The 27,352-nt window shown below is 44.8% G+C and overlaps 1 protein-coding gene and 1 long non-coding RNA gene across 10 annotated transcripts in view; one reads left to right on the top strand and one right to left on the bottom strand.

Annotated features, from left to right (window-relative positions):
• Nucleotides 1–27,352, bottom strand: part of LOC129057111 (GRIP and coiled-coil domain-containing protein 2-like) — a 97,009-nt gene that overhangs the window by 35,115 nt on the left and 34,542 nt on the right. For 4 of the 8 annotated variants that reach the window (XM_063713304.1, XM_054547072.2, XM_054547079.2 and 1 more), the window contains one exon: nucleotides 19,864–20,940. The exons of the other annotated variants lie outside the window; for them this stretch is intronic. In XM_063713304.1, the coding sequence (XP_063569374.1) occupies nucleotides 20,847–20,940 (94 nt within the window). In that variant the 3' untranslated portion in view covers nucleotides 19,864–20,846. Of the gene's footprint in view, nucleotides 1–19,863; nucleotides 20,941–27,352 lie in introns of those variants that run through there. 8 annotated transcript variants of the gene reach the window in all.
• Nucleotides 1,139–19,417, top strand: LOC129057255 (uncharacterized). Of its 2 annotated transcripts, none has more exons than XR_008521820.2 (3): nucleotides 1,139–1,737; nucleotides 3,504–3,696; nucleotides 17,157–19,417. It is a non-coding gene; the product is annotated as an uncharacterized LOC129057255 (long non-coding RNA). The 2 variants fall into 2 exon arrangements; XR_008521826.2 differs by lacking the exon at nucleotides 17,157–19,417 and adding an exon at nucleotides 9,846–10,006.

Raw genomic sequence — 27,352 nt, 5'->3', positions numbered from 1 at the left:
GACTACAGGTGTGTGCCATCACACCCAGCTAACTTAAAAAAAGAAAAAAAAAATTTAGAGGCTGGGCGCAGTGGCTCATGCCTGTAATCCCAGCACTTTGGGAGGCCAAAGTGGGAGGATCACTTGAGCCCAGGAGTTTGAGACCAGCCTGGGCTACATAGTAAAACCCCATGTCTACTAAAAATAGAAAAAAATTAGCTGGGCACAGTGGTGAGCATGTGTAGTCCCAGCTACTCGGGAGGCTGAGGCACGAGAATCATTTGAACCCTGGAGGCAGAGGTTGCAGTGAGCCAAGATCATACCACTGCACTCCAGCCTGGGTGACAGAGTGAGACTCTGTTAAAAAAAAAAAAAAAAAAATTTTTTTTTTCTTTTTTTAAGAGATCCACCCACCTTGGCCTCTCAAAGTGTTTGATTACAGGTGTGAGCCACCACACCTGGCCTTTTTTTTCTTCTACTTTTAGAATCATAGTATTGCTTTGTTGCCCAGGCTGGAGTGGAGTGGTATAATCATAGTTCACTGAAGCCTCCAATTCCTGTGATCAAGCAATCCTTCTACCTCAGCCTCCCAAGTAGCTGGGACCACAGGTGTGAGCCATCACCATGCCTGGCTAATTAGAAACTTTTTTTTATAGAGACAGGGTCTCACTGTATTGCCAGGCTGGTCTGAAACTCCTGCTCTCAGAAGACCCTTCTGCCTTGGACTCCCAAAGTGCTGGGATTATAGGCATGAGCCACCATGCCAGGCCCAAAAAGTTTTTTTTTTCCCTGAGAAAGGGTCTTGCTCTGTCAACCAGAGTACAGTGACATAATCTTGGCTCACTGCAACCTCCACCTTCCAGGCTCAAGTGATTCTCCTGCCTCAGCCTCCCAAGCAGCTGGGATTACAGGTGCGAACCACTACCGCCGGCTAATTTTTGTATTTTTAGTAGAAACGAGGTTTCACCATGTTGGCCAGGCTACTCTTGAACTTCTGACCTCAAATTATCCACCCGCCTCAACCTCCCAAAGTGCTGGGGTTATAGGCATGAGCCATCGTGCCCAGCCACACACAGTCTTTATCAAGCTTATAAGGTCAGAGATGTGCAGATCCCTGGTTACCTCTTTGACGTCATTGCACCATTCTCCCCATCCCGTCTTGGCCTGAAAGCCCCCTGCAGCTGCCGTCCCTTACCATTTCCAGCACACCGTCAGGGCCTCTGCACTTAGAGACTTCAGCCTGGACTGCCCTTCCGCAGGTAGTTGAATGACTAACCTTATGCTGTTCTCTGCTTAAAGGTCCTCTCCACCACCCTGTGGCAGACTGCCACAGTTACTACCTGAGACTGTCACTATGACAGTTACTACTGTTACTACTTGAGACCGTCACTACAACAGTTACTACTGTTACTACTTGAGACCGTCACTACGACAGTTACTACTGTTACTACTTGAGACCATCACTACGACAGTTACTACTGTTACTACTTGAGACCGTCACTACGACAGTTACTACTGTTACTACTTGAGACCCTCATTATGTCATTAAGAGACTGAACAAAAGGACGAATGTAGAAATGAAAACGTAAGACAAAAGAAACTATTTTAAAGGAAGCGGCCAGGGGAAGAAGAAGAGAGCTCCCTGCTCCTAGTGAGCAAAGGCAGCAGCCTCTGGGCTTCTACAGCCCTTCGTATTTATTGTGTAGAAACAGCAGTGAGGAGGAGGTAATGATTGGTCAGCTGCTTAACTGATCACAGGTTCGTATTATTACTAACAGGCTTCAGATGTACCTAGTCACAAGAAACACTGCACGTGGGGCGTGACTGCCCTCAGCATTCCTTCTGGGTGGCAGATGCAGTTTGTCGGTCTGCCAACATTCTGCATTTATGAGAGACAGTTTGTTGCTTACTCATATAGCCTCCAGTGATATACTGAGTTGATCACGACCCTCAATCTTTCTGCCTCCAACACCACCCCACTTAAAATATCAGCCACCAGCCACCACTCTCTATTTCCTATCCTGCTCTACTTCTTAGCATTTATCATCGCCTATGTGGCAGGAGCCAAAATAGGTGATAGCTAAAATCTCAGCAACTTGGGGTGCTGAGGCGTGAGGATCCTTTGAGCCCAGGAGTTGGAGGCTGTACTGAATTATGATCATGCCACTGCACTCCAGACCAGGCAACAGGGCAAGACCCCATCTCTAAAAAAAACAATGAATAATAAAGAAATATTATCACCTATATCTATGTCTATATGTAGATCTCTCTTTCTCTCTCTGTATATATATTTTTTGCCCAGGCTGGAGTACAGTGGTGTAATCTTGGCTCACTGCAACCTCTGCCTCTTGAGTTAAAGTGATTCTCCTGCCTCAGCCTCCTGAGTAGCTGGGATTACAGGTGCCTGCCACCATGCCTGGCTAATTATTGTACTTTTAGCAGAGATGGGGTTTCACCATATTGACCAGGCTGGTCTCGAACTCCTAGCCTCAAGTGATTGCCCGCCTCTGCCTCCCAACATGTTGGGATTACAGGTGTGAGCCACCATGCCCGGCCTCTTTCTGTATACATGTTTGTTTAGTTTGCCCTCCCACCGCCACCCCCCACCATTAAATTGTAAGCTCTATGAAAGCAGGGATCCTGTCTATTTTATTCTCTGCTGTATCTGTGGTGACTAGAACAATAAAAGGTACTCAGTAAATATTTATAGCTGCAACAAACGAAACAGGTATGTTTCAATGGGAGAGAAGAGGTCTGGTGTTGCAGAGGTAGAGTGAGTCCTTGTAGGGTCTCTCAGTTCTGCCACTAATCTCTAGCTGAGTGACTCTGCACAGGTTATGTAACCTCTCTGAACCTCTGTCTTCATCTGTCAAATGGTGATGATAACAGTACCTGTTCACGCCTGTAATCCCAGCACTTTGGGAGGCCGAGGTGGGCAGATTATGAGGTCAGGAGATCGAGACCATCCTGGCCAACATTGTGAAACCCCATCTCTACGAAAAATACAAAAATTAGCTGGGCGTGGTGGCGTGCGCCTGTAGTCCCAGCTACTCAGGAGGCTGGGGCAGAAGAATCACTGGAACCTGTGAGGCGGAGGTTGCAGTGAACCAAGATCACACCACTGCACTCCAGCCTGGCAACAGAGTGAGACTCTGTCAAAACAAAACAAAACAAAACAAAAGCACACAAAAAAACAGTACCTGTGAGCTACAGAAAGTTGTTGGGGGTATTAACTGGAGTCCTGGGTTGAATGAAGTGCCTGGAAGTGAGAAATAGCAGCTATAGTGACTGTGTATTGTGTTAGCAGGGGAGGGGAGACAAGACTCAGAACCTAGATGCTTATGGGAGGGCAACCCTCCTGCAGCAAGGGAGAGGACAAGGGGGAGGTCCTGGGCAAAGCTCAGAGGCTACAGGCAGGATATCTGGGATGGAGGCACAAGTTGCTGGGCTGGATGATGATAGCTGGCAATCCAGGTCAAATCTTTTCTTGAAAATCAGTTTTTTCGTATCTCCCAACCTCATAGGGTTTCTTTGAGGATCAAGAAAATGTATTGCATACAAAGAAGCTCTCTTTAAACCGTAACGCACTGCATAAAGGCTTTTATGATGATTTCCCAATTTTGCCCATGGCTGGCTGGATAAATACGTACTCGTCCTGTCCCTCTCAGCAGAAGCTGCTTTATTCTCCAGAAACTCGTGTTCCTGGGGCCTGGACAGGTAGGAACATGGATGGTTATCTGCATCTATCTCTGCTCCAAAGACCCAACTTCCCCCAATTGATTTTATGTTATTTTAAGCCTATCAACATGGGCTCTTAGCAGAACAAATGCACTTCTTCTATTATTCCTTTATCATATTATAATTCCTTTAGGAGATATTATTTACTTTTGAAAAATGGCTAGGTTTTTCTAATATAAACATTATCCTGACCTGTTGATAGAATCCCTTTGTTCAGTTTATGCTGTTAACCATACATATTACTTTGGCTCATTTTTACTCCTGTAATCCTCTCCCTTGTCTAACCTCCACAGCATCATTATGATATAAATTGTGGAACTACTTTCTTTTACTCACCATTATTCATGCCTTCATTTGATCATTTGTTCACTCAACAAACATCTATAGAGTGCCCACAATGTGCCAGGCACTGTTGTATTGAGGTTAAGCAGCTGACCCAACAGATTTAATCATCAGAACTACGAAGGAAAATAAATCAGGGGATGGGGTCGAGGGTTTTGACTATAGGGGTTTCAACATTAACTAGGGATGGCCTGAAAGGGCTCATGTGAAGATGACCTTTTTTTTTTTTTTTTTTAAGCAATGAGGTCTTCCTGTGTTGCCCAGGCTGGCCTCAAACTCCTGGGCTCAAGCAGTCCTCCACATCAGCCTCTCAAATAGCTGAGACTGCAGATGTGCACCACCACACTCTGCTCAAAGTGACATTTTTGTAACGATGTGAAGGAATTAGAGGACAGTTCCAGTATCTTGCAGAGGAAGTGGGAACAGCAGGTACACAGGCCCTGGGAAAATGAGTTGGGAGAGAAAACATCAAGGGAACAGAATGAGGAGGGGGCACAGTGGGAGATGCGTGCTCATGGGAGGGAATGTGCAGGGGGTCACTGTCAAGCCTGACTTTCTTTCTTTTTTTTTTTGAGATGGAGTTTTGATCTTGTTGTCCAGGCTGGAGTGCAATGGCGCGATCTCAGCTCACTGCAACCTCCACCTCCTGAGTTCAAGCGATTCTCCTGCCTCAGCCTCCCCAAGTAGCTGGGATTACAGGTGCCTGCCACCACACCCGGTTAATTTTGTATTTTTAGTAGAAACGGGGTTTCTCCATGTTGATCAGGCTGGTCTGGAACTCCTGATCTCAGGTGATCCGCCTGCCTTAGCCTTCCAAAGTGCTGGCATTACAAGCGTGAGCCACCACGCCTGGCCAAGACTGACTTGCTTTCTGAGTGAAATGGGCAGCTGTGCAGAGGTTCTGGTGTTAGGAGTGGCACAATCAGACCAACACTGTAACAGGGTCACCCTGGCTGTTCTGTTGGTGATAGTCTGAAGCAGAGCTGTTCTTCAGCCAGTAGGGACTGGAACCTGGCATTCTTTCTGCTTTTTTTTTTTTTTTTTTTTTTTTTGAGACAGAGTCTTGCTCTGTTGCCCACACTGGAGTGCAGTGGCATGATCTTGGCTCACCGCAACCTCTGCCTCCTGGGTTCAAGGGATTCTCCTGCCTCAGCCTCCCAAGTAGCTGGGATTACAGGCGCCTGCCACCACATCCGGCTAATTTTTGTATTTTTAGTACAGACAGGGTTTCACCATCTTGGCCAGGATAGTCTTGAACTTCTGACCTCAAGTCATCTACCAGCCTCAGCCTCCCAAAGTGCTAGGTTTACAGGCATGTGCCACCACACATGGCTCTTCCTGCATATTTTTACAGCACCTTGGTCTGAAGGAGACAAGGGTGCACACAGGGAGACAGATCAATCAGAGAGCCATGGCAACCATGCAAATGAGACATTTGGGTGGCGGGGACCACGGAGGTGGCAGCAGATGTGGTGAGAAGTGGTCAGATTCTGGACATGTCAGTTATTATACTGGAAATGTGACTTCACTAGTATGACATCCATTGGGTTTAAATCATTCATACTGAACACTCAGAAGGCTAGCATTCATTATTTCCTGTGATCTTTTCCTGTGATGTCTCATCCCAAATTCCACCCAACGATTTCAGTGAAGCCACTTTCTCCCACCTTCTGGACTCCACAGATGCAGCTCTTCTGCGATACCTTTCCTTCCTCAAAGGCCTGGCCGGGGACCCTGCTTCCCAAATGGACACTCTTCCCATGGTGTACCTCAGCCTCTGGCTCCCTAACCTTCTGGATTTATTTTTTTTCTTTTTTATTTTTTTTGAGACAGAATCTCACTGTGTCACCCAAACTGCAGTGTGTAGTATTGTGATCTCGGCTCACTGCAGTCTCCACCTCCAGGTTCAAGCAATTCTCCTGCCTCAGCCTCCCGAGTAGCTGGGATTGCAGGCATGTGCCACCACACCCAGCTAATTTTTATATTTTTAGTAGATACGAGGTTTCATCATGTTGGCCAGGCTGGTCTTGAACTCCTGACCTCAGATGATCCACCTGCCTCGGCCTCCCAAAGTGCTGGGATTACAGGCATGAGCCAGTGCTCCTGGCCCCTTCTGGATTTCATTGACATTACAAATGCATGTGCTTTGACTTGAAAATGAAACAAAAATACCTTTATTTTCTCTCCAAAAGCTTGACTGGTTAAAGCTGATCAAGGGTGAAAATGGCACTTTAAAAGTCATCAACCTAAGTGTATAACCTAAATTATGCCATTGGTACACGAAGTGGGGTTTCTACATGAAACACCGTGATAGAGAGTGGAGCTGGATGCTGTGTCATGTTATCAGCCAAGCTGCTGTCTCCCCAGGACTGCAACCCTCAGGACACCACCTGGCATTTTGCTCTCAGTAGCTTTAAATATCCTTAGTGATGGTCTAACGTGACTCCCACAGGAACACTGTTTGCTGCTTTCTTTTGTAGTTCTTAGTAATAGGAGTCCTTTTTTTTTCCCTAACGACGAATGCACAACCTGATCTTGTGTCTTTGTTTCCCGCATTGCATGCATTTCATGCTGTCGTGTTTTGTGTTCTTATTTTCTAAAGACGTAGAAAAAAGAATAGACATCTACGGGTGTAAATACATGCCTATAAAACCATCCACTATCCTGAGGGTGGATAATAATAATACTACAAACTACAAAATTGATTATATGTCACTGAGTGTTGTCAACTCTTTACATTTTATTCCAGTATGTTCCATGAATAGAACGGGGAAAATTTTAAATCCCGATTAAACAACACTCATTTTCTGACCCAAACCAAACTGAGCTTCCTTTCCTGTTTCCCCAGAGAATATAAAGGGATACAGTTAAACTGCCATGGAGCCAGTGTTTTTTTTTTTTTAATTTTGAGACAGAGAAAAAAAAAATACCCAACAAACCTTTTTCCTTTTCAGTTTTGCTTTATATTCTTCATATACTTTTAATGTTGTTTTTGCTTATAGCAAACAAATATAATAATGATAATAACAGGCCGGACACAGTGGCTCACGTCTGTAATCCCAACACTTTGGGAGACTGAGGTGGGTGGATCACCTGAGGTCAGGAGTTCAAGACCAGCCTGGCCAACACGGTGAAACCCCATCTCTACTAAAAATACAAAATTTAGCTGGGTGTGGTGGCAGGCGCCTGTAATCCCAGCTACTTGGGAAGCTGAGAACCGCTTGAACCTGGGAGGCAGAGGTTGCAGTGAGCCTAGACAGTGCCATTGCACTCCAGCCTGGGCAACAAGAGCAAAACTCCATCTCAAAAAAAAAAAAAAAATGATAATAATAAAATCAACCACCTACAACCCACACTCATGTCATTAACCTTGAGTCATCCTGGGGTGACAGGGGGTGGTGACAATGAGTGTTCTACTTGAATCCTGTTCCATCACTTGATAACTTTTGGGTTTTATTTTATTTTATTTTTTTAGAGATGGCGTCTTGCTCTGTCACCCAGGCTAGAGTGCAGTGGCACAATCATAGTTCATTGCAGCCTCCAGCTCCTGGGCTCAAGCAATCTTCCCAGCTCAGCCTCCTGATCCCTGTGGTCAGATGGAGGATACTGTGATTGATCAGATCCACAAGAAATGGGAGAGAGGTGATTCCCCTAAGCAAGTGATGCTTACAGAAAAATACAACATAGTCACCTCCATTCCAAAACCATAACCTCAACAAAAGAAAACATAAAGTCCACTGCTTGTGTGAGGTAGAAAAGTCCACCAGGGCCAGGCGTGGTGGCTCACGCCTATAATCCCAGCACTTTGGGAGGCTGAGGTAGGTGGATCACGAGGTCAAGAGATGGAGACCATCCTGGCCAACATGGTGAAACCCCATCTCTACTAAAAATACAAAAATTAGCTGGGCATGGTGGCATGCACCTGTAGTCCCAGCTACGTGGGAGGCTGAGGCAGGAGAATCGCTTGAACCTGGGAGGTGGAGGTTGCAGTGAGCCGAGATCGTGCCACTACACTCCAGCCCAGATGACAGAGCAAGACTCCGTCTAAAAAGAAAAAAGAAAAGAAAAAGAAAAATCCACCAGAACTTTCTTACTTAGACAACTTTACTTCTTCATAAGGTTGTTTGTTTTTGCTCATTGTAAATATTGTTCCATAATATAAGCAGCAGAGACTCAATGGTTAAGAATCTACCCAACTAAACTGTCAATCAAACAGGAGGCATAATAAAGACATTTTTAGACTGGTAAAGTTTCAAAATATTATGTCCTATGTACTATTTCTTAGGACTACCCTAGAAAATATGCCTCATTTAAATGAGGGAAAAAATTTTTTTTTTTTTTTGGAGTCAGAGTCTTGCTCTGTTACCTAGGCTGGAGTGCAGTGGTATAATCTTTGCTCACTACAACCTCCGCCTCCTGGGTTCAAGCAATTCTCCTGCCTCAGCCTCTCAAATAGCTGAGATTGCAGGTGTGCACCACCACACCTGGCTAATCTTTATATTTTTTGTAGAGACGGGGTTTCACCATGTTGGCCAGGCTGGTCTCAAACTCCTGACCTCAGGTGATCCACCCACCTTGGCCTCCCAAAGTGCTGGGATTATAGGCATGAGCCACTGCACCTGGCCAGGAAATAAATTTTTAAGAAGAAGATTAGGAATATCCTAGAGGATATTCCTCATTTAAATGAGGGAATTAAAAAAAAAAAAAAAGACACAGGATGAAGACAGCAGGAAGTCCAGCACAGGAGGTGGAGAAGGAACCCCCAGGGTGGTGGGGAAGAGCCTCCCGGGATGACGGCTCCACAAAGAACAACCAGGATAGAGGGGGAGCTGGAGGCAGGGGCGTGCAGGAAAGATCAAGAATTCTCAAGGGGGAAAAACAGTAAGATAACAATAAAAATAATAAAAATTATTCAACAAAATAAACAAAAGCCAATAGATAACAATGATTCTGAATTTATTAAGGGACTTATTGTGCTGTGTTGAGAAAGTTAGAAGGTGGCATAATAGGCAAATGTGAAACCAAGTGAACAAAAACTCAAATGTAGAAACAAAGAAGTTCAAATCAATTACTATCTCTAGGGGGGAATAGAACAAGACAAAAAATGTATTCATAGTATACTCAATGGCTCTGTTATGAAGAATACTATACAGATCATAAAATGCAAACAATTAAAATTAATTAAACAAAAACTGTGCTACAACCCCATTGATAAGATTGGGGGTATTGAAAAGCAATGTGTGTGTGGAGTGGAAAATAAATAAATGCTTTTCTCCACTTGCACCCAGTATAATTAATAAGTTGACATAGAGAACCTTTTCTATTTTTTATTTATTTTATTTTATTTTTTTGAGACAGAGTCTCGCTCTGTCACCTAGGCTGGAGTGCAGTGATGCAATCCAGGCTCACTGCAACCTCTGCCTCCCAGGTTCAAGCGATTCTCCTGCCTCAGCCTCCCGAGTAGCTGGGATTACAGGCGTGCACCACCAAGGCTGGCTAATTTTTGTATTTTTAGTGGAGATGGGGTTTTACTATGTTGGCCAGGCTGGTCTCGAACTCCTGGACTCAAGCCATCCACCTGCCTCAACCTCCCAAAGTGCTGGGATTATAGGCATGAGCCACTGCGCCCAGCCATTGCCCTTTTTTTTTCAAATACACACTATTTGAAGTTTTCCCCCCCACTCAGAGAAACAATGTTATATTCAGTGACTTTCAGGTAATAACAGGAAGTCTCTTTTTCAGGTGCTAAAAGTATAATCATGTCTATTCTGATATCAAAACTTCAGTCTAGATTTTGCCCTGGGTATATTGGACTGGAATATAGACACCTCCCTCGTAGAAAACAATGATCAAACCCTAAAATGACATGAAAAGCAACGACGGGAAAGTCCTGGAGCACAAACGGAAGGTGACGGTGGCGGGTGAGGAGTGCAGCTGGAGTGCTGGTGCATGCAGGGAGAGAGCCAGACAAGCAAATCCCATCTCTGTGGCTTTTTGCCTGTGGCCATGGGCAGTCCATGTAGCATGAAGGCCAGTAGACATGGCAAATCCACAGGCTTTCTGGCATGGGGAGCAAGAAAAATGAAGCCAGAAAACCATGAATGCTGAAGAGAATGACAGGGTCCCAGAGGGAAACATTTAGAAATGGGATGCTCAAATTATATCTCTGACAGACCCCAGAGGCACACATATGTGAAACAGGCTTAAAGCAGCCCAGCTCAGGAAATTAAATCTAAACTGAGAACACAGCTACCATCCAAGAGACACTCTTCACGCTAAAATTTCCTGCTAACACAAAGGGGGAAAAACACGCATTGGAGAAAAGTAACAGAATCCAGAATTTCCGCAATTTAATATTTGAATTCCAGGATCAATCCAAAATTACCTGTCACATGAAGAATCAAGAACATGGAATTTGGCCGGGCGCAGTGGCTCACACCTGTAATCCCAGCACTTTGGGAGGGCGAGGCGGGTGGATCACCTGAGGTCAGGAGTTTGAGACCAGCCTGGCCATCATGGTGAAACCCCATCTCTACTAAAAATACAAAATTAGCTGGGTGTGGTGGCGTGTGTCTGTAGTCCCAGCTACTCAGGTGGCAGAGGCAGGAGAATCCTTGAACCTGGGAGGCGGAGGTTGCAGTGAGCTGAGATCGTGCCACTGCACTCCAGCCTGGGTGACAGAGCAAGACTCTGTCTCAAAAAAAAGAAAAAAGAAGAAAAAGAAAAGAGAAAATGGAATTCATTCTCAAGAAAAAAGAGAATCAATCAAGCCACATCCCAATTTGAACCCAGTTGAAACTCACAGACAGGATTTTAAAGTAGATATTGTAGCTACTGTCAGTGAAGTAAAAGACACATGTTTTCAACTGAAGAAAGTCTTAGCAAATAGAAAATCTCCTCAGAGGAAAGACTAAATGAAATGCAAGATAAGTCAATCAGAATTACCCAGGCCGGGCGTGGTTACTCACGCCTGTAATCCCAATACTTTGGGAGGCTGAGGTGGGAGGATCGCTTGAGCCCACGAGTTTGAGGCTGCAGTGAGCCATGATCATGCCATTGCCCTCCAGCCTGGGCAACAGAGCAAGACCCTGTCACACATACAAAAAAAGAAAATTGACCCCAAATGGTCATAGATAAATATTCTAGAAAAGTTATTGAACTTTTAATGAAATGATAGCCTTTTTTGGGCAGCCCAGCACACAAAAATCTAGTTATTTACAAAAGGGGAAAACTCAGGCTGGCCTTGGATTCCTTTGTGCACTATTTTAACCCATATTAAACAGTAGAACAACACTCACAAGATATTTAAGGAAAGAAAGGGACAAGAGTGGCCTGTTGAGCCTAACTGTCCTTAAGTGTGAGTCTAGAGATACAGTTTTTTGTTTTGTTTTGTTTTGTTTGTTTTGTTTTTGGGACAGTGTCTGTCACTCACTCTGTCACCCAGGCTAGAGTGCAGTGGTACGATCCTGGCTCACTGCAACCTCTGGCACCCCCCTCGCCCCCCCCCTCACCCCCCCCCCGGGTTCAAGCGATTCTCCTGCCTCAACTACCCGAGTAGCTGGGACTATAGTTGTGCGCCACCACACCCGGCCAAGATGCAGAGTATATTGATCCTTGCGTCATCCTTAAGGACACTACTAGAGTGTCTATTCTAGCTGAATAAGAAATAATTGGAGTAATGAGGGCAAGATACTCTGAGTGGGTCTTGAATATCCAGAGCCACGGAACTAAGACTAAAACAGATGGGGTGGGAGGAGGGTGACAGAACAGACTGCAAATGGCATATGCTTGACAATGCAGAAATGATGCTACCGACACAAACAGTGAGTGGGGAAATGAGGTAAGAAGGAGGATAAGCTCATGAACATGTCATCAGTAGTAACTGGTCAGCTGGGCACGGTCGCTCATGCCAGTAATCCCAGCACTTTGGGAGGCCAAGCTGGATGGATCACGAGGTCAAGAGATCAAGACCATCCTGGCCAACATGGTGAAACGCCATCTCTACTAAAAATACAAAAATTAGCTGGGCATGGCGGCGTGCACCTGTAGTCGCAGCTACTTGGGAGGCTGAGGCAGGAGAATTGCTTGAACCTGGGAGGTGGAGGTTGCAGTGAGCTGAGATCGCGCCACTTCACTCCAGCCTGGCGACAGAGCAAGACTCTGTCTCAAAAAAAAAAAAAAAAAAGTAGAAACTGGTCGTCAAAGGGTACCGTTTAAACCTGGTCCTTGGCCCCCTTGCCCTCAGATCCACTCCTCACCCCTTTGCTGCTCTGATCAGTGTCACGAGAAGGCTGGGCCCTACAAGCTGTGTTTCACAGCTCCTGTGTCTCCTGACTTTTTTCTGGGTCAGCCATGTCAAGAAACAAGAGGACAACTGGAAAGTGACAGGAAGGAGAGAAGCTTGGGCAACACTGCCAGTAGCAGCTGCATTGCCTCTGGGGCTAAAGCTCCTATCCCACAACATTTTTCTTTTCTTTTCTTTTCTTTTGAGACAGAGTTTCACTAATTTTGTATTTTTAGTAGACACCGGGTTTCATCGTGTTGGCCAGGCTCGTCTCAAACTCCTGACCTCAGGCCATCTGCCCACCTCAGCCTCCCAAAGTGTTGGGATTACAGGCATGAGCCACCGCACCCGGCCCACACATTTTTCTTAGGTCACAGCTACTACCAGGTAACCCCGTCCCCAAACAGTCACACCACCTCCTCCCACCCACCTAGAGGAAGTCATGGCTTTCTGGTGTCACTAATCTGTGGGTTCCTACCCAGTCTCATTTGGCTTCTTGATTCTTCTACCACCCATATAACCAATTTCCTGAATTAAAGTCAATCATTAGTTTTTTGTTGTTGTTGCTTTTTCTTTTCTTTCTTTCTTTTTTTTTTTTTTTTGAGACGGCATCTTGTTCTGTTACCCAGGCTGGAGTGCAATGGCGTGATCTCAGCTCCCTGCAACCTCCGCATCCTAGGTTCAAGCGATTCTCCTGCCTCAGCCCCCTGAGTAGCTGGGACTACGGGCGCATGCCACCACACCCAGCTAATTCTTTTTTTTTTTTTTTTTTTTTTGTATTTTTGTAGAGACGGGGTTTCACCATATTGCCCAGGCTGGTCTTGAACTCCTGACCTCAGGTGATCCACCCACCTCGGCCTCCCAAAATGCTGGGATTATAGGCATGAGCCACCGCGCCTGGCCTAAAGTCTTTAAAACCTGAAGTTTTAAATGTTTTAGTGTAGTTTCTGTTTTTCTAGATCCTGACTGATACTAAAATTGACAGCTCAAGTAACAAAACTGTAAACATATTAAAAGAACAAAGGATGGCCAGGCACGGTGGCTCATGCCTGTAATCCCAGCGCTTTGGGAGGCCGAGGTGGGCAGATCACCTAAGGTCGAGAGTTTGAGACCAGCCTGACCAACATGGAGAAACCCCGTCTCTACTAAAAATACAAAATTAGCCAGGTGTGGTGGTGCCTGCCTGTAATCCCAGCTATTCGGGAGGCTGAGGCAGGAGAATCGCTTGAACCTGTGAGGCGGAGGTGGGGGTGAGCTGATATTGTGCCATTGCACTCCAGCCTGGGCAACAAGAGTGAAACTCTGTCTCAAAAAAAAAAAAAAAATTTATCATTATAGCCGGGAGCAGTGGTTCACGCCTATAATCCCAGCACTTTGGGATGCCGAGGTGGGTGGATCACTTGAGGTCAGGAGTTTGAGACCAGCCTGGCCAACATAGTGAAACCCAGTCTCTACTGGAAAATACAAAAATTAGCCAGGCATGGTGGCACACGCCTGTAGTCCCAGCTTCTCAGGAGGCTGAGGTGGGAGAATTGCTTGGACCCAGGAGGTGGAGGTTGCAATGAGCCGAGATTGTGCCACTGTACTCCAGCCTGGGCAATAGAGTGAGATTCCATCTAAAAAAATAAATAAGTAAGGACCGGGCTTGGTGGCTCACTCCTGTAATCCCAGCACTTTGGGAGGTTGAGGCAGGTGGATCACAAGGTCAGCAGATCAAGACCATCCTGGCTAACACGGTGAAACCCCATCTCTACCAAAAATACAAAAGATTAGCTGGGCATGGTGGCATGTGGCTGTAGTCCCAGCTACTTGGGAGGCTGAGGCCGGAGAATTACTTGAACCTGGGAGGCAGGCTGCAGTGAGCCAAGATCATGCCACTGCACTCCAGCCTGGGTGACAGAGCAAGACTCTATCTCAAAAATAAATAAATAAAAATAAAAATAAAAACTAAATTACAAAATAAAGTTATCATTATAAAGTTGTCTACTAGGAAAAATATACTAATTTTTCTAAATATACTAATATACTAATCTTTCTAAATATACTAATTTTTCTAAATATCAGAAGAACTACATATAAAAAACAAAGCAAAAGCAAACAGACAAATTTTAAAAAAATGGAAAACAATATAACAGATCTAAGACTAAATATACCTTAGTCACATCTATGAATACAAATTGGGTTAGCATCCCAACTAAGAGAAAAACATTTTTAAATTAAATCGTAAGGCAAAACATAATTCTCTCTATCTGAAACACAATTAGAACAGAATATTGAAAATGAAAAGATGAGTAAAGCTGTATTAAGGGAGAGTACACCAGAAGAAAGCAAAGGTCATGTTTTGTTTGTTTGTTTGTTTGTTTGTTTTGGCGCAGTTTCGCTCTTGTTGCCCAGGCTGGAATCCAATGGCGCGATCTTGGCTCACCACAACCTCTGCCTCCCGGGTTCAAGTGATTCTCCTGTCTCAGGCTCCCAAGTAGCTGGGATTACAGGCATGCACCACCACACCTGGCTAATTTTGTCTTTTTAGTAGAGATGGGGTTTCTCCATGTTGGTCAGGCTGGTCTCAAACTCCCGACCTCAGGTAATGCGCCCACCTTGGCCTCCTAAAGTGGTGGGATTACAAGCATGAGCCACCGTGACCGGCCAGGTCATGGCTTTAATTTAATTTTAGGTAAATTGGAGTTCAGGCCAAAAAAAAAAAAGATTAAGACCAATAAAACACCTTGTAATGATAAGGGTATGATTCACAGTGAAGATATAATAGTTATAAATAACTGAGTACCAAATAACAATGCAATGGCACTCATAAACTTGGAATTACAGGATACAAAAGGAGAAAGAAACAGAATCACGCTGGTTTCATTCCTGACTCTATACTATGACAAATCAAATTAATAAAAATGAAATCAATAATATAGAACTCTCATATAATCTATGTTAAACATGATAGTTCATATATATATATATTCTTTACACATAGAGCATATTCTTATTTCAAGAATATTCAAGAATAGAACATTCAGGAAAACTGAGCACATATGAGGCCACGAAAAAAACCTCAATACATTCCAGAACGTAGAAATAGCATAGGCAACCTTCTTTGGTCACAATGCAATAAAATGATAAATTAATTTTTAAAAACAGATAACAAAAATTCCTTTTCACCTGAACATTTTTAAAGTTTATCCTATATGAATTTAAAGCAATTCTTCTTAACTCTTGGATCAAAATATAATATTAACCTAAATCACAGGACTTCTAGAAAATAAAAATAACAAAAACAATACATTTTCCACACCTTGGAATCTATGAGATAGTGTTAAGGTAGTAGTGGAAGAGAAATTCATAGGTTTAAATACTTAAATAAACAATAAATAAAAACCAAACGAACCAAGCATCTAGCTTAGAAAAAGAACAATAAAATAAACTGAAGGAATGTAGAAAGAATGAATTAATAAAAATAAAAACAGAACTTTCTAACTTAGTGAATTAGAAAACAGAAAAAAAAGAAGTAAACTGAATCTTTGGGGAAAAGAATTAAAAAATAGAAAAGCACTAGCTAACCTAATACAGAAAAAAAAAAGTAGAAAATGCAAATATACAAAATAAGAAAGACTAAGAGAAAAATAACCACGAAACTATATTAAATTAAAACAACCATAAGGAAATACTTTGGTTAACTCCATGAAAGTAAAATTTGAAAACTTGGATGAAAAATACAATTTTCTTGGAAAATATAATTTAGCAAAATGGATCCCAAACAGAAAAAAAATCAAAGCATTCTGATTCTCATATAACAAAGAGAAAAAGTTGCCAAAGAGTTCCCTCAGAAATGCCCAACTAGTGTCACAGGGACATTCTAAGATACCTTTAAAGAGCAGGTAGCACTCAATTCTGTATAAATTGTTCTAGCATGTAGAAAAGAAGGAATATGCTTGAATTATTTTATGAAATATAACATTGATTTCAGAACCTGAGATGGCACACTTCAACCAAGAAAACTACAAATGCATCTCATGTATTAATGCAAAAATCATAAGAAACAAATAACTTTCAAAAAATTACATGGGAATAATTTGGGGACAATTTTGCAACCACTGTTTAGAAAATGCACACAACTTCGAGTCTGGACCAGTTGCCTCAGGTGAACCCTGGGTGCTGGACCTGAAATCAGCCAATGGCCGTGTTCCTCTCCCAGATAGCTGCCCAGCACCACACCCTTAACGCACATTCCTTCGTGGGTTCATTTTTCAGCAGGCAGCACAAGGCCATTCACTGCTCCTACTGCCTCTTTTTATATAGTATCAGAAAGTTCCAGAGAGACTGGGCACAGTGGCTCACGCCTGTAATCTCAGCACTCTGGGATGCCGAGGCAGGTGGATCACCTGAGGTCAGGAGTTCAAGACCAGCCTGGCCAACATGGCGAAACAACATCTCTACTAAAAATACAAAAATTAGCTGGGCATGGTGGTGCATACCTATAATCCTAGCTACTCGGGAGGCTGAGGCAGGAGAATCACTTGAACCCAGGAGGCAGAGGTTGCACTGAGCCGTGATTGCGCCACTGCACTCCAGCCTGGGTGACAGAGCAAGACTCCGTCTCAAAAAAAAAAAAAGAAAGAAAGTACCAGAGAGTTCCAGAACCTTCTTTCAAAACTGGGAGATTCCTGGCCCTTATTCAAGAGGTCCCTCCTATGACTAGCTGCCTCCTCAGATAAACAACATTTCCAGTGATCTTTAATGGATGATTATGGGGTTCTGTGATGCCCTTTGGTGTAACATATTTGTGTATTTTTTGTTTGTTTTGCAGAGATGGGGTCTTGCTATGTGGACTAGGCTGGTCTCAAACTCCTGGGCTCAAGAGATTCTCCTGCCTTGGGCTCCCAAAGTGCTGGGATTACAGGCATGAGCCACCACACCCAGCCCATATTTGTGTTTTAATTGTGGACTTCCTTCACTTTTAGCTCCTTTAAATAAAAGATTCAGGCATTGGAGGTACTGTGTCCTGTTAAGAGGAAGGACACTGGGGTGGGGGGGCTAATAAGCATTTGGCGTCTCCCATATTACACAGTGTAAGTGACTTTTGATGGCTTCAACAGGCAGCCTAGCCTATTAGTACTGCAGCTGGGGACCCACATGGTATCTGGTATTTCTACCACAAGTTAGTTGAGGTATTTGTAAAATCAGCATATTCTTAGGTGCATGTTGTCTAAATCATGACTGCCAAGTTCCCAGGAGGAACTCGACTATCCTGTATTTCCGGGATTTCTCCCCTTTTCGGCTGCACCCAGTTGAGCACTTGCTTGTAAGCCCAGGTCTCCATGCCTAGAACTAATGGTTACCCCAAGGCCCTCTCTTTGCCCTGCAACTGGATGGAATGTATCCCATGAACTCTAAAGGGAACCCAGCAGACAGAACATAGCAGTCACTACCTTTAGAAGAAGCTTCCTCAATTAGTTCTCTTTCAGGCTGGAGTTACTCCCGGGCTGGGTCTCATCCAGCTTCAGGGAAGGGCTGTCAACCCTGACCCCTGACCCCTCAGGCATGGGGTTGGCTTCTGCAGACATTCCCAGGGCACCCCCTTCTGCCAAGCTTGGGTGTGGACGAGTGTAATTAATCGGGTCCTCACCACCAAAGCTTGTTCAGATTTGTCAGTTGGTTTTTTTTTAATTATTCTGTTTGTTGCTCTTCTCACTGGGGCAGCGGGCTGTTTATCCTACAACACACAGGCAAAGGTGAATCGTGTTAAATGCAGGGAGGAATTAAGGGAGAAGGATTTGGTTTGATGGGTAATTTTCAGAGGAAACGAAAATCAAGTTTATAGATAAAAACAAGGTAGGAAGCAAAGGATTGGGAGATTTTCAGCCTGTGTTACAAAGAATCGACTCTTGCTTCTTCCTAAATGCTGAGTCTACATGGATTAGAAGAGAGACGCTCACTTCATCCAGGACACAAAGAAAGCAAGCTTGCAGAGCACTTGCCCAGGCCTGCATCCGCCTTCCCTGCCTTCCCTCGGATGGGGCTGGTTGGTTGCAGCAGCCTTCACCACATTGGGTAGAAGCAGGGAGACATGCAAATTAGAAAACCAGGAGATTGTCACAGCAGATCAGTTTTCAAAATCTGGGCTGGACATAAACTGGAGTACTTCTAATCTGATCAGGACACCTAGGGCTGTGGCAGGAAGCAAATTCTATTTTTCAAAAGACAGGAGAATTGCTCTGAGTATCGTGATGGCTCGCACCACCTTTCCCACCAAAATTCCAAGATGCCTTAGCGTTGCTGGATATGTATTGTAAGCCCTGCAGCCTTCATCTCATCCACACACTCTAGATAAAGAAATGTTAGCCGGAGTTTAAACCATAAGAACAGATATGACTGAAATGGACCTCATTTCATGGGAGATTCCCAGGTCAGATTCACAAACACATGGGGCGTCCTGGTGGATAAAGCTTTCCCCGGGAGACACATTTGTGAAGAGTCTTGGCCCCCAGTATTGAGACTGATTCTGTGTCCTGAAATAACAACCCACTGCCGAGGCACTCCACTCGGAAGGGCATGGGAGCCTGACCTCTGAGGCTGAAATTACAGACCACCCTGTCAGGATGCACGGAGCATGTTGAAGAGGACGAAGCTGGTGCCCGACAGTTGACGCAGCCCAGCCTGTTGGCCACAGGGAGCCACTGAAGGCAGATCTCACATCACGATCAGTGGCCTCTGCATGTCCCTGTGAGGCTGGGGAAATATCAGGGACTGAGGCACTCCCACTTCATCTGCAAGGGGAACAGGGAGAGGCCATCAGTACCTTAACAAGAACAGAAAAGCTTCCAAAGCAAATTGGAGCATGTCACTTGGTGTGACGCACATGCCGCATGGCCAGCCACCACCACTCCCCAATTTCTCCTCTGCTGGGAAAGCCCTAGTTTTGTCATGGTGACCACACATCTCCTCTAAGGCTCAGAGGCAAACCTCAGCATTTTCAGCCAGTTCTAATGGCTCCATTCCCCCGGGCAGTGATTTATCTAGGGACGTGTCTGTGCCCATTTCTGGCCATATGCAAAATAAGAGGGAATGGCGAGGGAGTTCTAAGAAATGTTTTCTGGTTTATAAGGAGTTAGGAGGCTGGGCACGGTGGCTCACGCCCGTAATCCCAGCACTTTTGGAGGCCGAGGCGGGCGGATCACAAAGCAAGAGATCCAGACTGTCCTGGCCAACACGGTGAAACCCTGTCTCTACTAAAAATACAAAAATTAGCTGGGCGTGGTGGTGTGCACCTGCAGTCCCAGCTACTCGGGAGGCTAAGGCAGGGGAATCGCCTGAACTCCAGAGGCAGAGGTTGCGGTGGGCCAAGATAGTGCCATTGCACTCCAGCCTGGACAACAAGAGCGAAACTCTGTCTCAAAAAAAAAGAAAGAAAGAAAGAAAAAGAAATATTAAGTGATTCCACATTGAATTCCTAATACAAAATAAAAGAAAGAGAAAAAAATATTAGGCAATATGAGAATAAAGAGCAACAACCATTTGTATTACATATATTATTTATCATACGGAAACGATCCTGCAAGTTAGATATTAATTTCTTTGGTTTGTATCTGAACAAACTCAAGTTCAAAGCAATTAAGCAACGCTCCCAATCTCACCCAGCCTAAGCTCATCTCTTTCCACTATAGGCTCGTGCAGATATTTAGGCGGAGAAGAAACTGCACCACTAGTAAGACCTAAAACAGGCTTATCATTTGTTTTCCTTCTGGCAATAGGAAAAAGAAAATCTGTCCAGATTTCCAAATCTGTCCTCTGAATGGGTCTGTGCAAACATCAGGACCTAAAATAGATCTTCCAATAAATAGCACAAAGTAGGGGGGACAGGAGGACGAAGTACACCAGCCATATAAAATAATACTGTCCTCTGTTCCAGGAGCATTACATATATCATGTCATCTCCATCAAAGCAGACATAATGATGTTTATTTTCTAAATAAGGAAATGAGAAAGTTAATTCATTTCCCTAAGGTCACAGAGCTCTGAGTAACTGAACTGGATTGGAAGCCCTCTCTGTGTGAGGCCAAGGCCAGAGCTGCTTTTCCCTTAATTGCAGAGTACATGTGTGAGTGTGCATACATATGCATGTGTGTGTGTGTGTGCACTTGTGTGCACATGCATGTACGGTTTCCAATTTTATGAGTTTGGAAATTTTCTGTATCAAGTAGAATATACCCATCTGTCAGAGTAAGACAGGAGTAAAAATTGAATTAAATGAAAAGTAGGACTACTAAGCAGGAGACCAAATTCTCAGCACCAAATCTCAGGCCCAACACAGGCACCTCCCACCTACCACTGCCCACTCTGGGGCAGCCCAGAAACCCTGAGTTCATCAGGACAGACCTTGGGAGACACAGCACAGAACTGTAACCCGGGCTGGCAGAAACAACTCCTCCTCTGCTGATCCCCCAGCAAGGAGCTGGCTGCCCTCACCCCCACTTGCATTAGCTTTTTCAAGAATGAATCAGAGTTTCAGATGAAGCTCCATAAAACTGTGGGCCGCTCTGAGACTGCAAATTGCTAGCAGATGTCTTTTTGGTTCGAGTACAGTCACGTTCCTGCCAAGCATAAAAATGAGAGATTAGAGAACAGATAATTTTATTATCACGTAAGGAAAACCAGCCAATTAAGCCTTCATGTTTTTCAGGTATATGTGGCATGGATTTTGAAATCTCCTGGCAAAAGGACCATATCTTTGATAGCTAAAAAGGCCTTGGCTCTTCAAGGTGAAGTACTTTGCATCTGAATTTTATTCATTTAAAAACACAAAATAGGGTGTGTGTTTCTTTCTTTCTCTTTTTTTTTTGAGACAAAGTCTCGCTCTGTAGCCCAGGTTGGAGTGCAGTGGCTCGATCTCGGCTCACTGCAGCATCCACCTCCTGAGTTCAAGTGGTTCTCCTGCCTCAGCCTCCCTAGTAGCTGGGACTACAGGCATCTGCCACCATGCCTGGCTAATTATTTTTAGTAGAGATGGGGTATCACCATGTTGGCCAGGCTGATCTTGAACTCCCAACCTCAGGTCATCTGCCCCCACCTTGGCCTCCCAAAGTGCTGGGATTACAGGGGTGAGCCACCGCTCCCAGTCAAGGGTGTGTGTTTCTACATTTATTACCTATCAGGGCAGAGTGATTTTCTTTTAAGCTTTATTTAAACATGCTACAGGCCACTCTAACATACTTTATTATTAAAATTTCATCAGAGCCTGAACCATTTTCTTATTTGTTCTTGTTCTATAATCATATGTAACAAATTACAGGATTTCAGCTGAAAGGAGGTGTGTGTGTGTGTGTGTGTGTGTATACGTATATGCTATAATTTTTCTTTTTGTGGGTAGTAGGTGGGGCTTTATGGTGCATATTTTTGCTTATCAGGCTTAGAGTGTGTTTGTCACAAAATTTCCATTTTAAGAGTACTTACTAGTCTGGTTAAACACTTGTAAAAATGTCAATGGTCAATAACCTTTTAAATGAATCAGCTGAGCTTGACTAGGGGTGAGCTTAATTTAGCAATTAGCCTGGCCAAATTGTCTGTTATTATACAAGAAAAGTTTATAATAAAGAACATGCCTCAGTATAATAACTTTTGCCAGGCACAGTAAATCAAAAACCATACGTCTGCTGAGTCAGCTCCATCTGCAGGGACGGCAGCTAAAAATGTCTCTGACTTACAGTGAAATTTGTATCCTCAATGTTTAACATTAAACCTAAAGACAAAGCCGGGCATGGTGGCTCACACCTGTAATCCCAGCATTTTGGGAGGCCGAGGCGGGGGGATCACAAGGTAAGGAGATCGAGACCATCCTGGCTAACATGGTGAAACCCCCATCTCTACTAAAAATACAAAAAATAAGCCAGATGTGGTGGTGGGCACCCGTAGTCCCAGCTACTCGGGCGGCAGAGGCAGGAGAATGGCGTGAACCCAGGAGGCAGAGCTTGCAGTGAGCCGAGATCGTGCCGCTGCACTCCAGCCTGGGCTACAGAGCGAGACTCCATCTCAAAACAAAAAACAAACAAACAAAAAAACCTAAAGACAAACACTGAAAGTTCAAGAATACCAGCAGAGTTATATTTTCTCAGTGCAGTTCAAATCCATGAATCTGCTAGCTTCTTTGTGGTGGAGACTATGAAGCTCATGGGGGAAAAAACTGGCCATATTTCTGAATAGTGAATTCAGCTAGAAACCAGCAGGCCTATAACACTTGTTTTTGTTTGGCTACACATGGCCCTGAGCCACAAAACATTGCAGAGCAGCCTGGGAGCTGCTACAAATGAACTCTGCTGCCCACCCCCTGCCAACCCCATGACATTTTCATCCTGAGGCTGTGAGTGTTTTGATGCTCCTCTGGTCTTAATCATACAACCCTTCATCACTCACAGCTGAATCTCTTAGATGAAATGGTTTTCATTTTGTTTTTCTTTTTGTTTTGAGATGAAGTTTTGCTTGTCGCCCAGGCTGGAGTGCAGTATTGCCATCTCGGCTCACTGCAGTCTCTGCCTCCTGGGTTCAAGTGATTCTCCTGCCTAAGCCTCCCTAGTAGCTGGGATTACAGGTGCCTGCCACCACGCCCAGCTAATTTTTGTATTTTTAGTAGAGACAGGATTTCACCATGTTGGCCAGGCTGGTCTTGAACTCCTGACCTCAAGTGATCCAATCACCTCAGCCTCCCAAAGTGCTGGGATTATAGGTGTGAGCCACCATTCCCAGCCGATGAAGTGGTTTTCTGGTCCTTTTTTTTGAGACTGACTTTCGCTCTGTCGCCTGGGCTGGAGTGCAGTGGTGCGATCTTGGCTCATTGCAACCTTTGTCTCCTGGGTTCATGCAATTATCCTGCCTCAGCCTCCCAAGTAGCTGGCATTACAGGTTTGTGGCACCACACCTGGCTAATTTTTGTGTTTTTTGTAGAGACGGTGTTTCACCATGTTAGCCAGGCTGGTCTAAACTCCTGACCTCAGGTTATCTGCCCACCTCAGCCTCCCAAATGCTGGGATTACAGGCGTGGGCCACCGTACTTGGCTGGTTTTCTAGACCTTTAAGCCGGTTGCAGCACAGCCCACTCTCCAAATTTACAAAGCACACTCCCCGCCCACCGCCCACCGCCCTTCCCCACCCCCTGCCGTCAGATGGATGCATTTACCCTTAGCTCTGCCACCAAGACCTAAGCAGAGAGCAGGGAGCCTATAATCAATCAACCAGCCAGTCAGTCAATCAGTCAATCTGTGTTTACTGAGCGTCTGCCAAGTGTCCAGCCCTTGCTCTCTAAATACCATCTCTGGAGATGTAAAATGAGTGAGCAGAATGGAAGTCCAAAGCATCACTATGAAACAGAAAACAGTATCTGCTGACTTTCCATCAACAGCCTAACTCAAAAATAGCACAAGGCCGGGCACAGTGCCTCACACCTGTAATCCCAGCACTTTGGGACCCGAGGCAGGATGATCCCTTGAGCCCAGGAGTTCGAGACCAGCCTGGGCAACATGGTGAGACCCCCGTCTCTACAAGAAACTTAAAAATTAGCCAGGCGTGGTGGTGCATGTTGGTATTCCCAGCTACCCGGGAGGCTGAGGTGGGAGGTTTACTTGAGTCAGGGAGGTTGAGATGGCATTGAGCCAAGATCACGCCACTGCACTCCAGCCTGAGTGACAGAGCAAGACCATGTCTCAAGAAACAAATAAAAAAACAAAAATAGTACAAAATAGTGAGTGCAGTATGAGGAGGACATTCTGGGAAAGTTAAGATGTTCAGAGGTGAATGTGAGTGGACAGTGTGGTGATCCAAGCAGCCCCATCCTGGAATTAGTGGGACAAGGCATCCGGCACCTGCTGTGGGAACTCTCCCTCTGCAGAAAGGACTGCCTGGCCTTGCCCTTCCTGGCCTCTCCAGCTCTCCCATCACCACCAGAGCCCCAAATCCCCCACTCCAGGCCTGCCCCAGCCAAAAGGGACTTGGTGAGCTCTGCCCCATGCCACAAAGTGGTAGGATCTACATAATGTCTGAATGTAAACCATGGCAAAGAGGCATGACAAATACAAGATCCTAGGAAAGGGAATGGTTGAGAAGGCTACCTTGATGCTTCCGCTTCAAAAGTTTCTGTCTGGCCGGGCAAGGTGGTTCACGCCTGTAATCCCAGCACTTGGGAGGCTGAGGTGAGCGGATCACCTGAGGTCAGGAGTCCGAGATCAGCCTGGCCAACATGGTGAAACCATGTCTCTACTAAAAATACAAAAAATTAGCTGGGCATGGTGGCGGGTGCCTGTAATCCAGGCTACTTGGGAGGCTGAGGCAGGAGAATTGCTTGAACCCAGGAGGGGGAGGTTGCAGTGAGCCGAGATCGTGCCATTGCACTCCAGCCTGGGCAACAAGAGTGAAACCCTGTCTCAAAAACAAAAAAAAGTTTATTTCCAGCTCTTTGAAATAACGCACAGCTCTATTTTATTGTTGAGTTGTAAGAGTTCTTTATATAGTCAGGACACAAGCCCCTTATCGGATATGTGATTTGTAGACATTTTCTCTGATTCTGTGGGTTGTGAGTGTGAGTTGTTATTTCCCAAGGGAGGCTGTTTGGTTGACATTTAATTAACTCCTTAGACAGAATCCTAGGGGTAGTGTTAGACATTGTCATCGTCAGCCATAGTCTGGAAGTCTAGAATGTCGGCTTCTCGTTAGTGCATCTTCATCCCTGACAGCCGACCACCTGCCTCATGTGAGGGATTGGCTTGTGGAATGATTTGGAAAAGAGAAAGAACAACTCATTTCTCTTGTTAATTAAAAATTATCATCTCATAGCTTCATCTTAATGTATTTTCAAATTAGCCTCCATATGGCCAAATTACTCTAGCATGATAAAGAAACTCACATGGTTGGCCAAGCGTGATGGCTGATGCCTGTAATCCCAGCACTTTGGGAGGCTGAGGAGAGAGGATTGCTTGAGCCTAGGAGTTTGAGACCAGCTTGTACAACATAGTGAGATCCGGTCTCTACAAAAAATTTTAAAATTAGACAGGCATGGAGGCTGAGGCAGGAGGTTCAGGTGAGCTCCCAAGTTCTAAGCTGTGGTGAGCTATGATTGCACCAGTACACTCCAGCCAGGGTGACAGAGTGAAGCCCTGTCTTGGGAAGGAAAGGACAGGAAGGGAAGGGGAGGGAAGGGGAGAGGAGGGGAGGGAAGCCGGGCATGGGGGCTCACGCCTGTAATCCCACCACTTGGGGAGGCTGAGGAGAGCAGATCATGAGGTCAGGAGTTCGAGACCAGCCTGGCCAACATGGTGAAACCTCGTCTCTAGTAAAAATACAAAAAAATTAGCTGGGCGTGGTGCCACATGCCTGTAATCCCAGCTCCTCAGGAGGCTGAGGCAGGAGAATCTCTTGAACCCAGGAGGCAGAGGTTGCAGTGAGCTGAGATCATGCCACTGCACTCCAGCCTGGGCAACAGAGCAAGACTCCGTCTAAAAATAAATAAATAAATGAAAGAAAGAAAGAGAGGAGGAGAGAGGAGGGGGAGGGAAAGAGAGTGAAGGAGGGAAGGAAGGAAGGAAGGAAGGAAGGAAGGAAAGAAGGAAGGAAGAAAGAAAGAAAGAAAAGCAAAGAAAGTAAAAAGAAATGCAGGCCAGGTGTGGTGGCTCATGCCTGTAATTCCAGCACTTTGGGAGGCCGAGGTGGGCAGGTCACTTAAGGTCAGGAATTCCAGACCAGCCTGGCTAACATGGCGAAACCCTGTCTCTACTAAAAATACAAAAAGTAGCTGGGCGTAGAGGCACACACCTGTAATCCCAGCTACTCGGGAGGCTGAGGCAGGAGAATCGCTTGAACCTGGGAGGCAGAGGTTGCAGTGAGCTGAGATCATGCCACTATATTCCAGCACAGAGTGAGACCCCATCTCAAAAAAAAAAAAAAAAAAAAAAGAGAGAGATAAATGCACATAGAAAATGTTACCTGGCCACCTAAGCCGATTTTGTTGATCATTTTGAGTAGATGATCATGTAGTTCAAATGGTAACCATTTCCTCAAGCATCTCGTAAGTTGAACCAAAAAGCAATATATTATCTGCAGAAATAGTACTAACATTTTCAGGAAAGTCACCTACTAATGATCTAATGATGTCTGCTTGCCTCCTTATGCCAGGCTGAAAACTTGTTTTACTTTTCCTGATAAAGAATATGCAGGAAAATCTTCATTTCCTGAAGATCTTCTCATCCAGTCTGCCATGAACACTCTGAGATGCAAACGACTTTGTGCCCAGAAGAACCAAATCTCACAACTAGTGGTTCCCCGGCCAATCACATTCTTTTTTTCTTTCTTTTTTTTTTTTTGAGACAGAGTCTCGCTCTGTTGCCCAGGCTGGAGTGCAATGGTGCGATCTCGGCTCACTGCAACCTCCACCTCCTGGGTTCAAGTGATTCTCCTGCTTCAGCCTCCCGAGTAGTTGGGATTACAGGTGCACACCACCACATCCGGCCAATTTTTTGTATTTAGTAGAGATGGGGTTTCACCATGTTGGCCAGGCTGGTCTTGAACTCCTGACCTCAAGTGATCCACCCACCTTGGCTTCCCAAAGTGCTGGGATTACAGGCATGAGCCACCGTTCCTGGCCTATGTTCTTTTTTCTAATTGACAAAAACAATTGTATGTACTTATGGACGAACAATTGTGTGTACTTATGGTGTACAAGATGAGGTTTGCATATATGAACACATGGAGGAACAACTAAAGCTAATTAACATACCAATTTCCTCACATACTTATCTTTTTTTGTGGTGAGAACATTTAAAATCTACTCTATTAGCTATTTCAAATATATAATACATTGTCATTAACTATAATAATTAGTGCTTTTTGAAAAAGACAAAACATTATGAGTAGTTTCTATACATTTTTTTTTTTTTTTTGAGAGTGAGTCTCACTCTGTCGCCCAGGCTGGAGTGCAGTGGCGCAATCTCGGCTCACTGCAACCTCCGCCTCCAGGGTTCAAGCGAT

This window comes from Pongo abelii, chromosome 12 (genome assembly GCF_028885655.2).
Source record: "Pongo abelii isolate AG06213 chromosome 12, NHGRI_mPonAbe1-v2.0_pri, whole genome shotgun sequence".
NCBI classification, from domain to species: Eukaryota; Metazoa; Chordata; class Mammalia; order Primates; family Hominidae; genus Pongo; species Pongo abelii.
Note: the sequence above shows the minus strand (reverse complement) of the source record. Positions and strands in the feature narration are given on the sequence as shown.